We start from the raw sequence: 17,810 nt of genomic DNA on the forward strand, positions 1-17,810 counted from the left end.
CCAAAAAAAAGGGGGGGGGGTTATCAACCAGAAATTTGGGGGGTGACGCATTAAAAATAATCTGACAAGCAAAAAAATGTTACCAACCCAAAATTTAGGAAGGGATGCAAAACAAAAGAAATAATCTGACAAGCATCAAAAAGGGTTATCAACCACAATTTTAGGGCGGACCACAACGATTTTAGGGGGGTCCACCTGAATTTAGGGGGATGCAGGAAAAAAATTGACAAGCAAAAAGAAAAAAAAAGTTGTCAACATAAACTTTGGGGGGTCTGTCCCCCACCTAAAATTTAGGGGTACAGGACCCCCCCCCCCCCCCGCTTCCGCTGCCTACAGTGTATGAACAAACTGGGTAGAGGATAATTGAAGAGGGTCGATCGATGTGACAGAAGGAAAGAGAGAGAAGGTCAAGTCCACCTCAGAAAAAAGTTGATTTGAATCAATAGAGAAAATCAGACAAGCACAATGCTGAAAATTTCATTAAAATCTGATGTAAAATAAAAAGTTATGACATTTCAAAGTTTCGCTTATCAAAAAAAAATAGTGATATGAACGAGCCAGTTACATCCAAATGAGAGAGTCAATGATTTGACTCACTATTTCTTTTGTGTTTTATAGTTTGAATTATACAATATTTCAATTTTTACGAATTTGACGTTTAGGACCTCCTTAATTGCCGGAAGCACAAAATGTTGAATGGAATACCAACCGAGATGTGCATATAACTGTTTTGTGAAATGAAGCGAAACTTTAAATTGCCATAACTTTCATATTACATCCGATTTTGATGAAATTTTCAGGGTTATGCTTGTTGAATTTTTTTTCTTTTTATTCAAATCAAGTTTTTGTTGGGTGGACTTGTTCTTTAAAGGGCGAGTCCACCTCATGAAAATGATTATTTGAATAGAGAGAAAAACACACAATAATGCTCAAAATTTGTAATCAAAATCAGAAATAAAATATGAAAGTTCTTTTTTCAACGTTTGAAACGATGAATTTTTCGGTGTTACACTTGTTTGATTTTTTTTTTTGGGGGGGGGTGGGGTAGACTTAAATTAAAGGGGGGTTCAAGCCCAGTGTTATAAGCCTGCATAACCTAGAAAGTCCTCGCCATATCGATCCTAAGATGGTTATTTGGAAAACCTCCAAAATACCCCTAGACAAGTCAAGGATTTCATCCATTCTTCCGTAGGTGAGAAAAACATCAACCCCTTCAAAATTATGTTTCCGAATTGTATACTGGGAAAGTACCATGGTTTCAAGAAAATTGTGAATTCTGGCACCTTAAATATATGAAGGTTTTTATAAAAAGCAATGAGTGCTTCAGTGTGCAGACAGCTAGCGTATCGCTAATGGAGCGATCGCGTTCCTTTTGGGGGAACTGGTATGGCGGACAATAGAACTCGCGGGCTTCAAACAAAGGACCCTCCCCGCATATCCAGTTAGGGGAGAGATCAGTGGGTTGTCCCAAGAAGGCAATGTATTAATTGCTACTCTTGTGATAAAACTAAGTGCACCTTTTGGATGGTCAAAGATAAGTGATCTCCAGGTACTTGATTACCCTTATGTCCATGTGTCATGAACTAGATCCACAAACTTTCTAAGTTATGATGCCAATTTAACAAATACTCCCATCATTACCAAAGTTCATTGACCCTAAATGACCTTTGACCTTGGTCATGTGACCTGAAACTCGCACAGGATGTTCAGTGATACATGATAACTCTTACGCATTAGTTTTATGAACTAGATCCATACACATTCAAAGTTACAACAAGTGGAACATCTCTGGCAGTCTCGCCTGCATTACACAATTTGATATAGCAGCAGTGCTGCCTTTGAAAAAAAGCTAATGAATAATTATTCACAGAAGAAAACACTAATAAGATGATAAAATATTATGTCCATTAACCCAAAATGACCTTTGACCATGTGACCTAAGACATGCGCAAAACAATCATTCATACTTGATAACCGTTATGTCAATGTTTCATGAGCTAGATCCATAAACTTTTAAGTTATGACTCCAATTCAAAACATGCTCACAACACGGCCAGAGTTCATTGACCTTTAAATGACCTTTGATCTTGGCCATGTTCCTGATACAGTATTCAGGGATACATTGCTGCTCTTATTTCCAGGTTTCATGAGCTAGATCCATAAAATTTCAGTTACAATTAGTATCCTCAAATAGCCCCAACATGGCCAAAGTTTGTTGACCCTAAGTGACCTTTGACCTTGGTCATGTGACCTGAAACTCACACATGATAATCAGGGGTACATGGTTGCTCTTATGCCCATGTTTCATGAACTAGATCCATAAAATTTCAGTTATGATGAAAATTCCTAAAATAACCCCAACATGGCCAAAGTTTGTTGACCCTAAGTGACCTTTGACCTTAATCATGTGACCTGAAACTCAGGCATGATCTTCAGTGATACACTATTAACCTTATGTATAAGTTTTATGAACTCTGTCCACATAATCTCGAAGTTATGACAACATTTCAAAACTTAATCTTGGTTAAGATTTTGATATTGATTCCCCCAACATGGTCAAAGTTCATTGACCCTACATGACCTTTTAACTTGGTCATGTGACCTGAAACTCAGGTGGTACGTTCAGTAATACTTGATTACTCTTATATTTAAGTTTCATGAACTAGGTCTATATACCTTTTAAGTTATGATGACATTTCATAAACTTAACCTTGGTTAAAATTTCAATGTTGACGATGCCACCGCTTTCAGAAAAGCATCGCCTTTTGTCTTGCTCTATTATGCAGGCAAGACACAAATTGCCATTTGTAATTAAATTACTAAGAAATGATAAGGATTAATCAATTAACAAGGTTGGTGATTTTTTTTATTTTTTTTTTAAATGAAAAAAAATCTGATTTTTTTTATTTAAATCAGATTTTTTGATTTTTTAAAAGTTCCTTCGAAAAAAAAGGATAATTATCCCCCCTCCCCTTACTCTTACAATCACATCAGTATTGATGTTATACATTTCACCCCTAATATTGTTCTTAACCACATATTTTGTAATTAAAATCCAGTAAAAATGGACAATCAAAAATAAATTTGAGGAATCATGTATCTGAACTTAATTCTATCATACATAGGCCTATGAAGGAATATTCCATAGGGAATTCCCAGTGAGTAGAGAAAATTCCCCTCTGGGATTTTTCATTCAAATATTTAAAAAAATCCAAGAGAAAAAAATCCCTTATCAAAACTGCCAACAAACCCTTTGCCAATTACTAGTATTCATATATATTGTAAGAGAATAATTCAAATCAATGATTTTTTTTCCAATTAGTCACAGCTTTACAATAGTCAAGGAGAGACTACAACTGTATATGTTTAGGATCTTTTTAGTTTGATAAAAAGCTCTTCTCTTGCTACAGATATAGATGCAAAACTCTCAGTTTTGGAGAACAATATAAGAGATAGCTTAGTCAAAGGGTGACTATACTACATTATGTTACTGTGATTTTTTACATTAATCTACAATTTTTATTCCCATATTCTCTACAAAAAAATCTGTTTGATCCATGAAGTATGAAAAAAAATCTACTTATTTTTAACTTAAAGGATAAAAACTGCTTTTAAAAAATACAATATATGTATTACAAAAAGAAGTATTTTATTTTAAATGAGACACAGCTTACAACTGCCAATGATTGTAACTGAAGTACCTGCATCTTAACATTTAGATGCAGTGTTAAATGTTTATTCTGAGTTTTGCAAATTGTTGTTATAGAGCTCTTTCCATTATTACATGCAGATACAAAACTTCAATTATTTGTAGCACTGAACATAAAATGGGCTGCAGTGACTTAAAAGGTTTATAAGAGAAAGCTTTTCTCAACAGTCAAATTATGACTGTACGACATTATGTTATTGTGATTTTTATAATTATGTTATTTAAAACATCAAATGTATGATAAATGTAACAATAGGAAATAAGAGGCATGTTAAATATGTTGATTACATGCAGGTATCATTTTTTATTTTACATGACAGAAGTAGTTATGTGTAGGCGAAGGATCAAAACTGGAAAACTGCCAACAAACCTTTTCTCATTGACTTTTATATATTATATATTTTTTTTTACAAACTGCTCTCTGAAAAGTCTTTGGATTATGTGAAAACTTTATGTAAAGAAAGAAATTGACTAATAATAACTGACAAAGAATGTAAAATTTCAGAAGAAAAACTCGACATAATTTACAAAAAATGAGTACCTATTGACAACATACATCTGTAGTTTTTAAGGAATTACCTGATTTTATTAATTTGATTTTAATTTGTTTTAAGTAGATATGAAGACTTTGATCTTTTGTTGATATAAAGTTAATTCAAAGTTTTTCAGTTGACTTGAAAAATTAAAACTGTATTGAACAAATACTTTGTCCATAATTAGTATATTTTTCAATGGAAGTGATTTAAATCAATTATTTTTTTTTTAATCATGGTGATTTAAATCGCGATTTAAATCACGATTTAATCATACAGCTGGTATCCTGTAAGGAAACACTAAGAAAAGAATCCAACTTTCAAACCTAAAGAAAATAAGCATGGCCTGGCATCCTGCTGGAAGCTAAGGAGAAAATCCATGTATTCAAACAATTCAGAGACAAGAATGAAGTTAGGGCATAAACAATGGCATTATCACACAAGGAGCACGGAAACCTATGGAAGATGAATGGAAAAAACCTCACATAGAACGGTAAATGAAGCAATTAAAGTGCTTAAATTACCGCACTTAGGGTTTACGGAAATAACCATCACAACTGTAGTAATGGAAGTTGGCAAAATTTTGGGTACCAAAATTAAATAACGGTTGGCAGAAGTAACAAAAAGCGTCCATGAAACAAACCCTCATTTCATATTTGTTAAAATTTTGACTTCCTCTCTCATAGACTTGTGTACATTATGGGTGTATGTGTTTAAGAATAAGTAACCCCTTATTCAATATGGTGTAACTTTTTTCAAGGCTGTCTTTAGCAATGTCGTTTGGCAGTAATGTTTATCAACCTATGGGCAAAATTCTGTGCGAAAACAAAAGCAATTTGTTTATTTATGGATGAGTGAGCATGCATCAAAGTGGAAAAATTTGTATTTTCAATGTCGAAGACTCTTTTTAAAGGGTAATGAAGTGAATATTGGGGGCAAATTTGGTTTCAAATGTGACTTTAATTGCTGTTGTTTTTATCATCCATCATTTCTATCACCACACACTTTCCGAACTTCAAACATTTTCATGGTTGAGCGAGCACATTCGAAAACTTTGGAATGAATACTCTTTATACTGTATAAATGTATTCTTCACTGAACAATTACTCAGGATCAGTTGAATGTATGGACAAATCAGTGGTGGATCTAGAATTTTAAAATGGGGGAGGGGCCTATAATCGAGGGAGCCATCAACATTTTCAAATTTTAACATGATCTAACAAGATGTAGAGGATGCTACCATAAATCCCTATGATGATACGTCACAATACAGGGGCAGCGGAACGGCTTTCAAAGGGGGGAGGACTGAGCCAAAGTGGGAGGGGGGTGACCTTGCAAAAAAATCACAATCGTATGGTCATTTTTACATTTTTGTACGTGCTTCCGCAGCCCCTGCAATACACTGTGCTCACCCAACCATGAACAATATCAAAATCAGGTCTTAAAGGTCCTATGAAATTAAAACTAAAGATGTGTTAGTAGAGGTATTTTGCCATGAAAATTGCGAATCTGTGACCTATTTTTGCGTACAATTGATAGTTTCAGAGTTATTCCCTGACAAAGAACTTGACAGGGAACGCCCACCTTTTTTCCAGCGAAAACCTCGAATAGAGCTGTCAATCATAATGACGTCACATACAGAAGTCGGCTTTCGCTAGCGGCTTGCGTTCAGCTTTATTTACTGTATGTTTGCGTGCACTTTGACAGAGCTGAGCTAACTTTACTGAACTTGAGATTGACCTTTACTAATAGTAATGGCGAATTCCTCCCCTTCGGATGAAGAGTCAGCATTGGAGTGGTCTACTTCTCTCTCCGAAAGATCTAGCTTCGAGTCTGATGATGGTAGAAATGGAAATGATGGAATAATTAATCCATATCAATTTGAGCCTGCAGCCAGTGACGGAGCTGACAAGGAGGAAGATGATGCCAATGGCAATGCCAATCTGGATCAACAAAGGCTTGTTGACAACTATTGGTAGGTTTATAATTCCAGATTTCTATTTAATAACAATCTATCTGAGTTTTTGTATAATAAATAGTCCCAATTTGTATGTTTGATCTCATTTAGTTCTCTTATTTTCTCGCCTCCACTCGTCTGAGGTGTAGAAAATGCGTCGATGTTCTTGCTTTGGGCGAGCTCCTCGATTGGTTCATGCACAGTGCACTAGCGCCAGTGATATCTATGCCGGATACGCTGCTCGCGCTGCCGCGTACTCTGCACTGAATCGAGGCCCAGAGGCTCGAAATTTATTTGGAAATCACGATTGTGTGGTATGCCTTAGATTCTGTAAAGATCGAGATTTGCATGAAATTAAGATTCAGAAAACAGTTTTTGTAAGAATTGTAAAAAGGCTGGTTTAAATTCCAGAAGAAAGTTGAGCAAGCTCGAGGACCGAGTCAAATAAAAAATCACGAATTTACGTTCTGATAAGTCTTGTGAGTGATGCTCTAATAAAAAATGAGAGCTTTTCAGAGAACAATATCCAGATTTTGAGTATGCTACATAAAAATATGGTTATTTATCAGGCAGGTAAAAACTGTGTAATGTGAAAGATCTGCTTGTATTACATTCAATTCAAAAATACAATAACAAACATCACAAAGCGAATCCACACGTGAAACCTATGGACCGTGCAGCAAAACAAATCACCAGCGCTGGTGCTGCGTTCTTCGAGTGACGTCACTGGTAACGTGATACTCCAAAAAGACGTTCTGCAGAATTTTTGTGGGCGGGGCGTATTGGCACAGAAAATGGGCAATTTTCCACTTTCATTTGGCTGTGAAATTAAAATTATATTTTTCTAAAGAGAATGGTGCGGAGAATTGCGATGTGGGAATGCTTATTCAACGAAAAATTAAAAGTTTTACAATTATTTCATAGGACCTTTAAGTGGTTGAATGATGGATAGTAAAACAGCATAACACCATAAAATTCACCTAAAACAACTTTTGCCCAACTTTGCATTTGAACAAACTGAAAAACAACTCTTCAGACTTTTAAAAATGGAAATTTTTCATTCAATCTTTAATTACTCATGCATGACTCAACCGATCGATCTCATTTTTCCCCAGGAGTTGCTTAATGAGTGTAGAAAACCACCTATGAAATATCATATCTCAAAATAATTCGGTTCAAAAGTTACAGCAATTTGATTTAGCGGGACTTACTTCTTTTGTTGTGTATATAATAAAGTCTTGGGGGCAAATTCATGACTATCACTGTTTCCCTGCTTTTTTAACATGGAAGTAGACATTTAGAATAAAATAATTATTTCAATGATACTGCATCATTTTGTAACAAAAGATCTTTGCTCTATTTATACCTGTCTCCATCTTTCCTACTAGATCTATCTTTTCTGTCACCACGTTCACTTCTATCTCGTCTCTCACTAAGATCATTGTGTTGACTTGACATCTTGGGTGTTGGTTGGTCCCATTGTGATGGTGCTTTCTTTGGCACATCATCCTCTTCCTCCCAACTTGTACGAGATGGTGTCTCAATACCTACACAATCAGAGTAATTAGTAAGGATTACATTCATGAATTCTTCACATGAAAATGACATTGAATATTGGAAAGTTGTTCCATACAATGACAAAGAGTGAAATAAGAAATGAAAGAACATGACTATGTGTAAAGGAACATGAAAATTATGGTACCGAAAAAATAAATGATTTCAATTCAAATTCAGTTAATTGTTTATAGCAAACTTAATATACAAGTATGAAGTATGTAAACTACATAGAAAACAATCACATCTTCACTCCTTATCTCTTCTAAAATTCTCTGAGATATTTCACATATCTACATGTATACTGCTACTACATATATTGTGCTCTATTGGTATGATTTGAGAGAAATTGTGCAAATAAAATTGATAAAGTTTTATCATTATTAATTTCATCATTATTAAAATTTATTATCGATAATCAATAATAAATTAACGTGGTTAAATCATATTGATGCCCTCTGCAATAAGATGTCTAAGAACATAGGCATAATGTACAAATTGCATCATTTTCCACCAAATAATTTAAAGTTGCTGTATTATGCTATTATTTCACCATTTTTAAATTATGGCATTCTTGCCTGGGGAAATGCTGCAAATATTTATTTAGACAGATTACATAAACTTCAAAAACGTACATTCAGAATTATAAGCAACTCCCCTTTTTACGCCCATTCTTATCCTATTTTTCATTCACTTAAAATTTTAAATAATTATGATATGTACAAGTATGAAATGGGACTTTTTATGTACCGTAAGTAACGGTGTATTAACCGCACCTTTTTCTCAGCGGGATAGAAGCAAAAGTCGGGGTGCGGTTTATACACGGTGACGGGTCTGAGCCAGCCCGCCGTAACCCCTCCCGTACATATACGATGTCTGCCAGTTCACAACACATCGAGTGGCCGGGCGTAGCCGCCCAGGCAATGTCGTTTAGAGGGGTATGAGCCGTGAGTAATGGGAAGCGATTATTACGATCTTAATTAAATGTTGTCCATAACAAACGCACCCACCTTCATGACACTAATTTTGACTTTATTCTCGATTCAAAGTAGTGAAGTTCCCTGGCTAATTCAAAAGAGACGCCAAGCATACTCGGTAATATTTTGTCACCGATGAGCGAGAGTTGAATGAGCTAGCTTAGAGATTGCGTTGTAATGTGGTTATAGTGCGACTTAAGCTGGCGCTATTCAAAGTCCCGTTTCTCGTTTCTGTGTCCCGTTTTTTCCTTCCTGTTTGCTTTTCATAAGATACCATGTAAACCACGCACGAGAGAGACGGCACGAAGCCGTAAAAAACAACTGAAAAAAATGTCAATTTCTTTGTTTCTTGAACCTTCCTGTAATCCCGTATCCAAAACTCATGCTAAGACATCAAATTTCTGAAAGTGATTGTGAGGTTGTGATGCAAGAAATGTGAATGTTTCTTCCTCCTATGCTGGGAAAGACACAGATCATAATTTGATGTACTGGCATGAGTGGTACTGTATCGAAGTTTGCAATGTAATGGCAGTGCTGTGTGTGTGCGTGTACACTGTGACTGTGAGGTGAGTGAGTGTGTAAGTTGCCAAAATTGTCGGGACCGTTCTTTCTTTCTAACATTTGTAGATGAATTGATCAAGAACAGCAGATTTCCGCATACCGGTAATCTCTTTGGAATTGGATACTTTGAAATCTTAAAAACTTAGATTTTGTTTCTTCGTACCTCAAATATGCATGTAAATGTAAGATTTTTTTTTTTTTTTTTTAGTACAAAGTTGGGGGTGCGGTTAATACACGGGTGCAGTTAATACACCGTTACTTACGGTATCTATGTTCTAAAGGACTTTTACCTTCTTTTTTATTGAACTGTTTTAAATTAAATTATAATATTCATGAATACCCTACTAGAAATGCTGCAAACTTCCACTTTCCTAAAATAAGAACTTGCCTTTCTCATAAATCTATTTTCTTTTGTGGCCCACTACTTTGGAATTCTTTGCCGGTTAATTGAACAAGTGGAATGCCTCTGGCCGTCTCACCTGCATCACGCGGTTCAATATAGCAGCAGTGCTGACTTTGAATACTACTCTAACTCGCACAAGATGTTCAGTGATACATGGTTACTCTTATGTCCACTTTTTATGAACTAGACCAATAAACTTACAGAGATATGATGGTTATTCAACAAAAAACTCCAACATGGCCAAAGTTCATTGACCTTACATGACCTTTGACCTTGATCATGTGACCTGAAACTCGAACAGGATGTTCAGTGATACTTGATTACTCCTATGTACAAGTTTCATGAATCAGATCCATAAACTTTCAAAGTAATGATGGTAATTCAAAAGATACACCCAATTCGGCCAAAGTTCATTGACCTTTGACCTTGGTCATGTGACCTGAAACGCGCACAGGATGTTCAGTGATACTTGATTACTCTAATGTCCAAGTTTAATGAACTAAACCAATAAACTTTCAAAGTTATGATGGTAATTCAACAGATACCCCCGATTCGGCCAAAGTTCATTGACCCTAAATGACCTTTGACCTTAATCATGAGACCTGAAACTTGCACAAAATTTTCAGTGATGCTTGATTACTATTATGTCCAAGTTTCATGAATCAGATCCATAAACTTTCAAAGTTATGATGGGAATTCAACAGATATCCCCAATTCGGCCAAAGTTCATTGACCCTAAATGACCTTTGACCTTGGTCATGTGATGTGAAACTCATGCAGGATGTTCAGTGATACTTGATTAACCTTATGTCCAAGTTTCATGAACTAGGTCCATATATTTTCTAAGTTACGATGACATTTGGTCATTTTCAAACGTGAGTGACACGACAATCGGAGAGGTTTAAGGGCTCATATGTTCAAACCTAAAGGTTATGAATCAATCATGACTACTATATTATATACAATGTAGGACTGGCATGGGCCACTACAAGTTTGATTTGAATTCAACAATTCGTTTAGTAGATATGATTAAAAAACAGTGCGTGAGTGACACGACAAATTTTGGACATGGGTTTCTGACCACTAACACATATGGTTGGATTCGTGCCCAAGTAGTTGTCATGGAGAACTGTGAGTACCAGTAAATGGACATAAATAGTGTACCTATCTAACACATATAGTCAAAATCAATCAAACCTTCTCTATGGAAAATGGTATCCTCCTATATACCGTGAGTGACACGACATCCAAAACGTGAGTGACACGACAAGTGCAAAAATACATTTATCTCAACATTGAGAGTATTTTTTGCATGATGTAGAAGAGTAAACTACCATTAACCAAAAAACAAGCTTGATTACATAACTGCTTTCTTTAAAGTTCATAATATGTCATCCTGGTGTTTTATTCTTGGTTTATGGTCATATTTGCCCATCAACTCACATTCCCTTTACCATACCACATTATTGTCACACTCGAGCTTATACCACTCTCCTCTTTGGACAAGGAGGCACTTGAAGGAGCTGTTATGTGGTCTTGGCATTGACATCAACTCAAACATTCTTTTTGTGGCCTGATATCACTCAAAACTTGAATTCTTTCTCCCTATCTGTATATGAAAGTTTACAGGTTCCTACAATTCAGCATCCATAACGAATGGAATAATTTTTCCTTGTAAGAAAGGTATTCTCAATAGTCACATCATCTGGCATGGTCTGGTAGCCAATGATGTCATGTATGACTCCTCTTTCTTGAAATATTGGATTACAATATTATCCTCCTTTAATATTTTAGGCATTGTCCAAATAGGACATGGCAGTTTCAATGTATTTTTGGTACCAAACCACAAATACGTTGCTGCACACTTCAGATGGACTATCAGCAAATCCTTGAGAAACTTGGGAATTCAACTCAACAAGCATAGGTTTTCTCCTGAACACTGCTTGTATGTGGACCCTCCCAAGGCAGTACATGTAGGCACTGTACCAAAATTCAGAGCTATGCTTTTAGCTGGAATCTTGTAAGTGCCTTTTCATTGCTAATTATTTGATCATATACCATACCACGGGAATCCAGGGAAAGCCACAAGGTGAAAGATGCAGTCAGTACCTGATTCTTGCAGTCTGCTACTATTACATGACAACTACAAGTCATTAGCCTTTCCTTTTCTAAGCCCTTGGATGTCACACTAAAATCAAATTCAGCATCCCAACCAGGCTCCCTTTATACCTCAATAGCTTTTTCCCCTCGAGGTCCAGCTCTGATCTTATCAGGGTACCCCCCCCAAAAAAAATTGATCTACTGGTACATGGCAACCCATCAAAGTTGCTCAAATCAAAATGCAGTCTCAGTTGGGACTTGTTGGGACCTACATGAACATGCATCATTTTGTTGTAATGAATATGTGTAAATGCACATTGGCCCGCTTACGGTAGTTTGCTGTTCAGACCCTACATAGTTAATCACTAGCGGTATGAATGGTGGCCGAACAAATAATGATTTTGATCTTGGCATGTACATGTAGCTGCTTCAAGCAATATCCAAAATGTTCTATCAAATCTCAGTACATTCTCACCTGAAATGTTTATGTTATCTTGCAAATTTGTTTATTTCATGTCCTAGAATACAAGCTTTATGGCAAATGAAAAGGTTGATTTAATCAATCAGAAGGAAAAGAAAAATATTTTCTTTTCCAAATTTGAAAAAATGATTGGTGTTCATGGTGATCTCTTATTTCTCATGTATACTACTTTACCACTAAAAGTTCTGCAAATTTCAAAAAAGGATCCCTGACTTTTCTAGCTATGAGTATAACAAAGAAATAACATTGCTCAAAAGAAAGGTGAACTTTCTGCTCATTTCTGTAAATGGAGACAGAGAATGTTCGAGTAATACCTAGGTATGACTTGAACCATCACCAACCCTTTATGCATTGTATGTCCATTGCTAAAGTATAGTGGTTTTTCTCTTGATACATTCATAATTTTGTGCTGATTGATTATGTTGTTATATTCATAATCACAGTACATTCACCAAAATATGAATTAGGATCTGAGTCTTCACACCAATGGAAAATGTCAGGATTTTTTAAACCAAGGCAACCACGGAGAGGAGAGAAAATAGATGAACTCAATGTCAAATTCAATATTTCCATAAAAAGGAGTAAAATTAGGAAGATGGAGGAAATTATTAGCCTAAAATAGGCCTAAATGATGTCAGGAACAACATTCTGACTGTATCCCTGGTAAAACGCTTCAAAAATTACTGGATGTCCTTTTTTATACACAATATAATACCGTGAGTGACACGACATTTCGTGAGTGACACGACACAACTTTAACAGTTAATTTTAGCTTTACCTTAACACATGGGACCAAGTTACTTTATATACAATAAGGTACAGATAAACTGTATTTGCTCCAGTACTGGGATAAATTAATTCTCAGAATACACAGCTCTAGAAAACTTTTTGCATTTAAAACGTGAGTGACACGACAACCAGTTTTAAAAACTTTGAAACCCTATTTTTTTCAGAAAAACACTTCACAGAATTTTTTTTGCAATTTAGGAGTTAGATACAATACACAGCTTGTATCTTGCCAACAAATGCGCTTCTAATACAAATTTTATATTGTGATAGGCAATATGTGAGTTTTAACGCAAAAATCTACATTTTGTAACATTTAATTTAATAATTTTATGTAAATGAAATGGAAAAATATACTTTAAGATGTCTAGTTTCTAAAAACATTGAAGCCTAATGATTTCTAGCAAGTTTTAATTTTCACCCCCATGTCCACTTTTGTTTGAAAATGACCATTTAAAAAACTTAACCTCAGGTTAAGATTTCGATGTTGATTCCTCCAACATGGTCTAAGTTCATTGACCCTAAATGACCTTTGACCTTGGTCATGTGACATGAATCTCTAATAGGATGTTCAGTAATACTTGATTAACCTTATGGCCAAGTTTTATTAACTAGGTCCATATACTTTCTAAGTTAGGACGTCATTTCAAAAACTTAACCTCGGGTTAAGATTTGATGTTGACGCCGCCTCCACCGGAAAAGCGGCGCCTACACTGTATAGTCTCACTTTGCTTCGCAGGTGAGACAAAAATATGTTCATTTAATATTTTTAAACGTAACTTCAGAAACCTTATATTTGAATATTTTTTAAAAGTATAATCCAAATCTTACCATTTGTGTATCTATGCCTTTGTAATGTCTTCTTTTTTTTACTTTTTATATTGTCAATAATTATTATTCTTTTTAAAGTAAGTTGGGTCGACCATTTTATAAGGATATTCTTTTCCTTTATGGCTGCTTCCTTCTCAATGCTTTTTTGTATTACTTTTATGTCTTTGATATTGTTCATATGTATTTACCACATTTGTGTTCATTTTTATGCAGAGAGTAAAATAAACTTGAATTGAATTGAATATCACAAGGCATTTAATAATACTACTCTACCACTCATGGTAACCATTACTGCAGAAACTTAATTAAAATCAAGGCTTTCATAGAACATACCATCAACATTGGCGGCAAACTTACAACAATGAGGTTTAGGCAATATTATTATTTGTTTGGTGTCACCTGTGCCTGGGAGGCGAAAAGTGAACTATGACCTGTAGGTCTTTCCTCCCAATATAACTGATTGGGAGAGTGCAGGTGGACCACTACACCGGGGTTTCCCCCTACTCTTATATGAAGAGTGCAGTGGGTTCTTTATGTGTAAAGGTGGTGACTCTCCTCTACAAGGGGCCTCCATTTAATGTCCTATCTGAGGGAAAGAGTGTTTTCTATTGTAACATAGCCTGCATCTATGAAACATGGGAGAGACATTTACACACGACGCACTGGCTTCAGTCATCTGCCTGGGGTGGACTCGAACCCATGACCTTTATTTTCGGAGGGCAGATGTGTTACTGATTGAACCAACAACGCTCAGTCATATATTCTCTTTTATATTCCACATACTAAGTATCTTGCTATAGAATTGGTCAGAAGCCGGTCATGTGATAAAGGGTAGGTTTCCCCATCAATCATTACTTGCAGTGATGGAACTTTAGTTTTGCTGATTTTCAGCCCATGGTCATACCTCATTATAAATTAGTTTGAGTACATTCGAAATGAAGAGATCATTGCCACTCCATTTTTGTTCCATCATCCTCTATCATTCTCAATAATTATCCATCACATACATTGAGGATCGCACAAGGTCTAGATGAGCGTGCGCAGTGTACATACGCACTAGCTGTAAAACTCTGCGCAAAATAAAAGTGCATTGCCCCTTGATTATTTTGTTGTGACGGCAAAATTCCTTTATGAGGTCACAATAAAACTTGCAGCAGCAAGATCTAGATGCCTGCACTAGCATAGTAATCATCCCAACGGATTTGATTTCACACATAAAATACACGTCAGTATACATGTAGGAAGTTTGTGGAGCATATTTTTTACATGTTTTGCAATATTTTTTATTCTCTGAAATGCTGTGGAAGTTTTTGGTAGATCTTCCATCACGAATTCTACAACCCTTAAAAATGTCAGGGCCTCCGAGAAATGATAGCTCTTACAGTAGTTTGCCAATCATCTTCACCAGCTGTGATTAGTTGCTTACTATTTGGTATATGGATAGATGTATAACATGACCCTTAGGCCTGGGACTTTCGGGTTTTTTTCTTTTCGGGTACCCGTGGTAATTTTCGGGCGGACACCCGAAAATCATGTCGCTCGAAATATGACTAGTGGAAAAACCCCATAGGTGACGTCATCAAGCCATTGCGATGCAAGCCTCCCGTGCGCCACGCAGTATTCCATCAAAACAAGTCTGCAATACTCTGTCACCTCGTACCAAAATCGACCTAGAATTCCACTTTTCTATATTTTATATGAATTATAAAAGGTATTCTCAGAGGATCTGTTTTCTCACCGATACCGCACAGGTAAGCAAATTTTTATAACTTCTTGCTTTTCCGTCAAAATCTTTCGAAGTAGCGTCGATATTACATCGTGTTCGTGAGCTTGTAGAATCTATCGCTACATGAACAAAGTCAATTGATTTCCGGGTTTCGGAGCGTCAAATGCGCCAGCCAATCACGATCGTGTTACCGTTTTCGGTTTATAATGAACTGAAACTGGTATCAAGAACGTGATTGGCTGGCGCCTCGTATGCTCCGAAACCCGGAAATCAATTGACTATGTTCACGTAGCGATAGATTCTACAAACTCACAAACACAATGCAACATCGACGCTACTTCGTAAGATTTTGACGGAAAAGCAAGAAGTAATAAAATTTGCTTACTTGCGTGGTATTGGTGAGAAAACAGATCCTCTGAGAATACCTTTCATAATTCATAAGAAATAAAGGAAAGTGAAATTCTAGGTCGATTTTGGTACGAGGTGACAGAGTATTGTAGACTTGTTTTGACGGAATACTGGGTGGGGCTGAGGCTTGCAATGTGCATGCTTACTATATTTTCATTCATAAATTGGCTTGCGTCGCAGTGGCTGGATGACGTCACTGCGCTGCAAAAGAAACATGGCGACGATTGAACGATCTCAGTCACATCATCATCACTTGAAAAACTAATATATTTATGGATATTTCGAGGGTAATAGGTGAGATTCAAAATGAGACTTGTGTACTTTTGTGATGAGTTTACAATCATGTCTTACACTACGCAATACAAATCAAATGTACGTTATACTGGTGAGCAATTTTCGGGTATCGGGTATTGATTTTTCTACCCGGGTACCCGACGCTTCCGGGCGGGACCCGGGTACCCGGGTTTTAGTTCCAGCCCTAATGACCCTATAGACTATTAAATTCTCATAGACTTAATACAGAAGCCATTTGATTCCCAGAGTCTATGGTTTAATACCTACCTCTTGAAATTCTTGGAGTCAAAAGATCATCATCAGCCCGAGGAGTACGCTCCCAATTGCTTCTAACACTCCTGTCACTTCTATCACTGCGACTCCCTCTCTCAGAATCTCTGCGGTCTGCACGGCGATCATGAGGTCTGTCTCGTCTATTTCTATCTCTGTTTCTATCCAATTCTTTATATTTCTCTCTATGCCTTCCACCTCCCCTGTCTCTATCCCTGTACTTATCTCTTTCATACCATTCTAAAATAAAATGAAATTCAAATTCAAATGCAATTTTATCAAATCACAGTTGTTTTTAATCTGTATCAATAATATCAAATAATCAGAGGTATTTTGTTCCACCATAGAGGAGACAAGCTTATTTCAAAGTTTGAAGTATAACAAACAATACCCAAGAGGTCTACCTCAAACAAAGATTCACAAACCACGAGTCTCATCTGATTTAGCGATCAACAAAATATGCAATATGATCCTTTGACCCCGAAGAATTCATGTGTTGTCTATTTCCTTTTATTAAATACACAAGTGGAATGCCTCTGGCCGTCTCACCTGCATCACGCGATTCAACACAGCAGCAGTGCTGACTTTGAAAACTACTATAACTTGCACAAGATGTTCATTGATACTTGGTTACTCTTATTTCCATCTTTTATGAACTAGACCAATACACTTTACAGAGATAGGATGGTAACAAAAAAACCCAATGTGGCTAAAGTTCATTGACCTCACATGACCTTTGACCTTGATCATGTGACCTGAAACTTGCACAGGATATTCAATGATACTTGATTACTCTTATGTCCAAGTTTCAAAAGTCAGATCAATAAACTTGCGAAGTTATGATGGTAATTCAACAGATACCCCCATTATGGCCAAAGTTCATTGACCTTTGATCTTGGTCATGTGACCTAGAATGCGCACAGGATGTTCAGTGATACTTGATTACTCTTATGTACAAGTTTTATGAACTAGACCAACATACTTTTAAAGTTATGATGGTAATTCAACAAATACCCCCAATTCGGCCAAAGTTCAATGACCCTAAATGACCTTGATCATGTGACCTGAAACTTGCACAGGATGTTCAGTGATACTTGATTACTATTATGTCCAAGTTTCATGAATCAGATCCAAAAACTTTTAAAGTTTTGATTGTAATTCAACAGATACCCCCAAATCGGCCAAAGTTCATTGACCCTAAATGACCTTTGACCTTGGTC

General features: G+C 36.2%; 1 protein-coding gene across 1 annotated transcript in view; it reads right to left on the bottom strand.

Moving 5' to 3' along the window:
• LOC121408096 (pre-mRNA-splicing factor ATP-dependent RNA helicase PRP16-like) overlaps positions 1 to 17,810 on the bottom strand; it is a 95,842-nt gene that overhangs the window by 45,049 nt on the left and 32,983 nt on the right. The window contains exons 4-5 of the mRNA XM_041599436.1: positions 16,588 to 16,830; positions 7,566 to 7,746 (exon numbers count right to left, since the gene is read on the bottom strand). Of these exons, the coding sequence (XP_041455370.1) occupies positions 7,566 to 7,746; positions 16,588 to 16,830 (424 nt within the window). The remainder of the gene's footprint in view (positions 1 to 7,565; positions 7,747 to 16,587; positions 16,831 to 17,810) is intronic.

Source organism: Lytechinus variegatus, chromosome 2 (assembly GCF_018143015.1).
Source record: "Lytechinus variegatus isolate NC3 chromosome 2, Lvar_3.0, whole genome shotgun sequence".
Lineage (NCBI taxonomy): Eukaryota > Metazoa > Echinodermata > Echinoidea > Temnopleuroida > Toxopneustidae > Lytechinus > Lytechinus variegatus.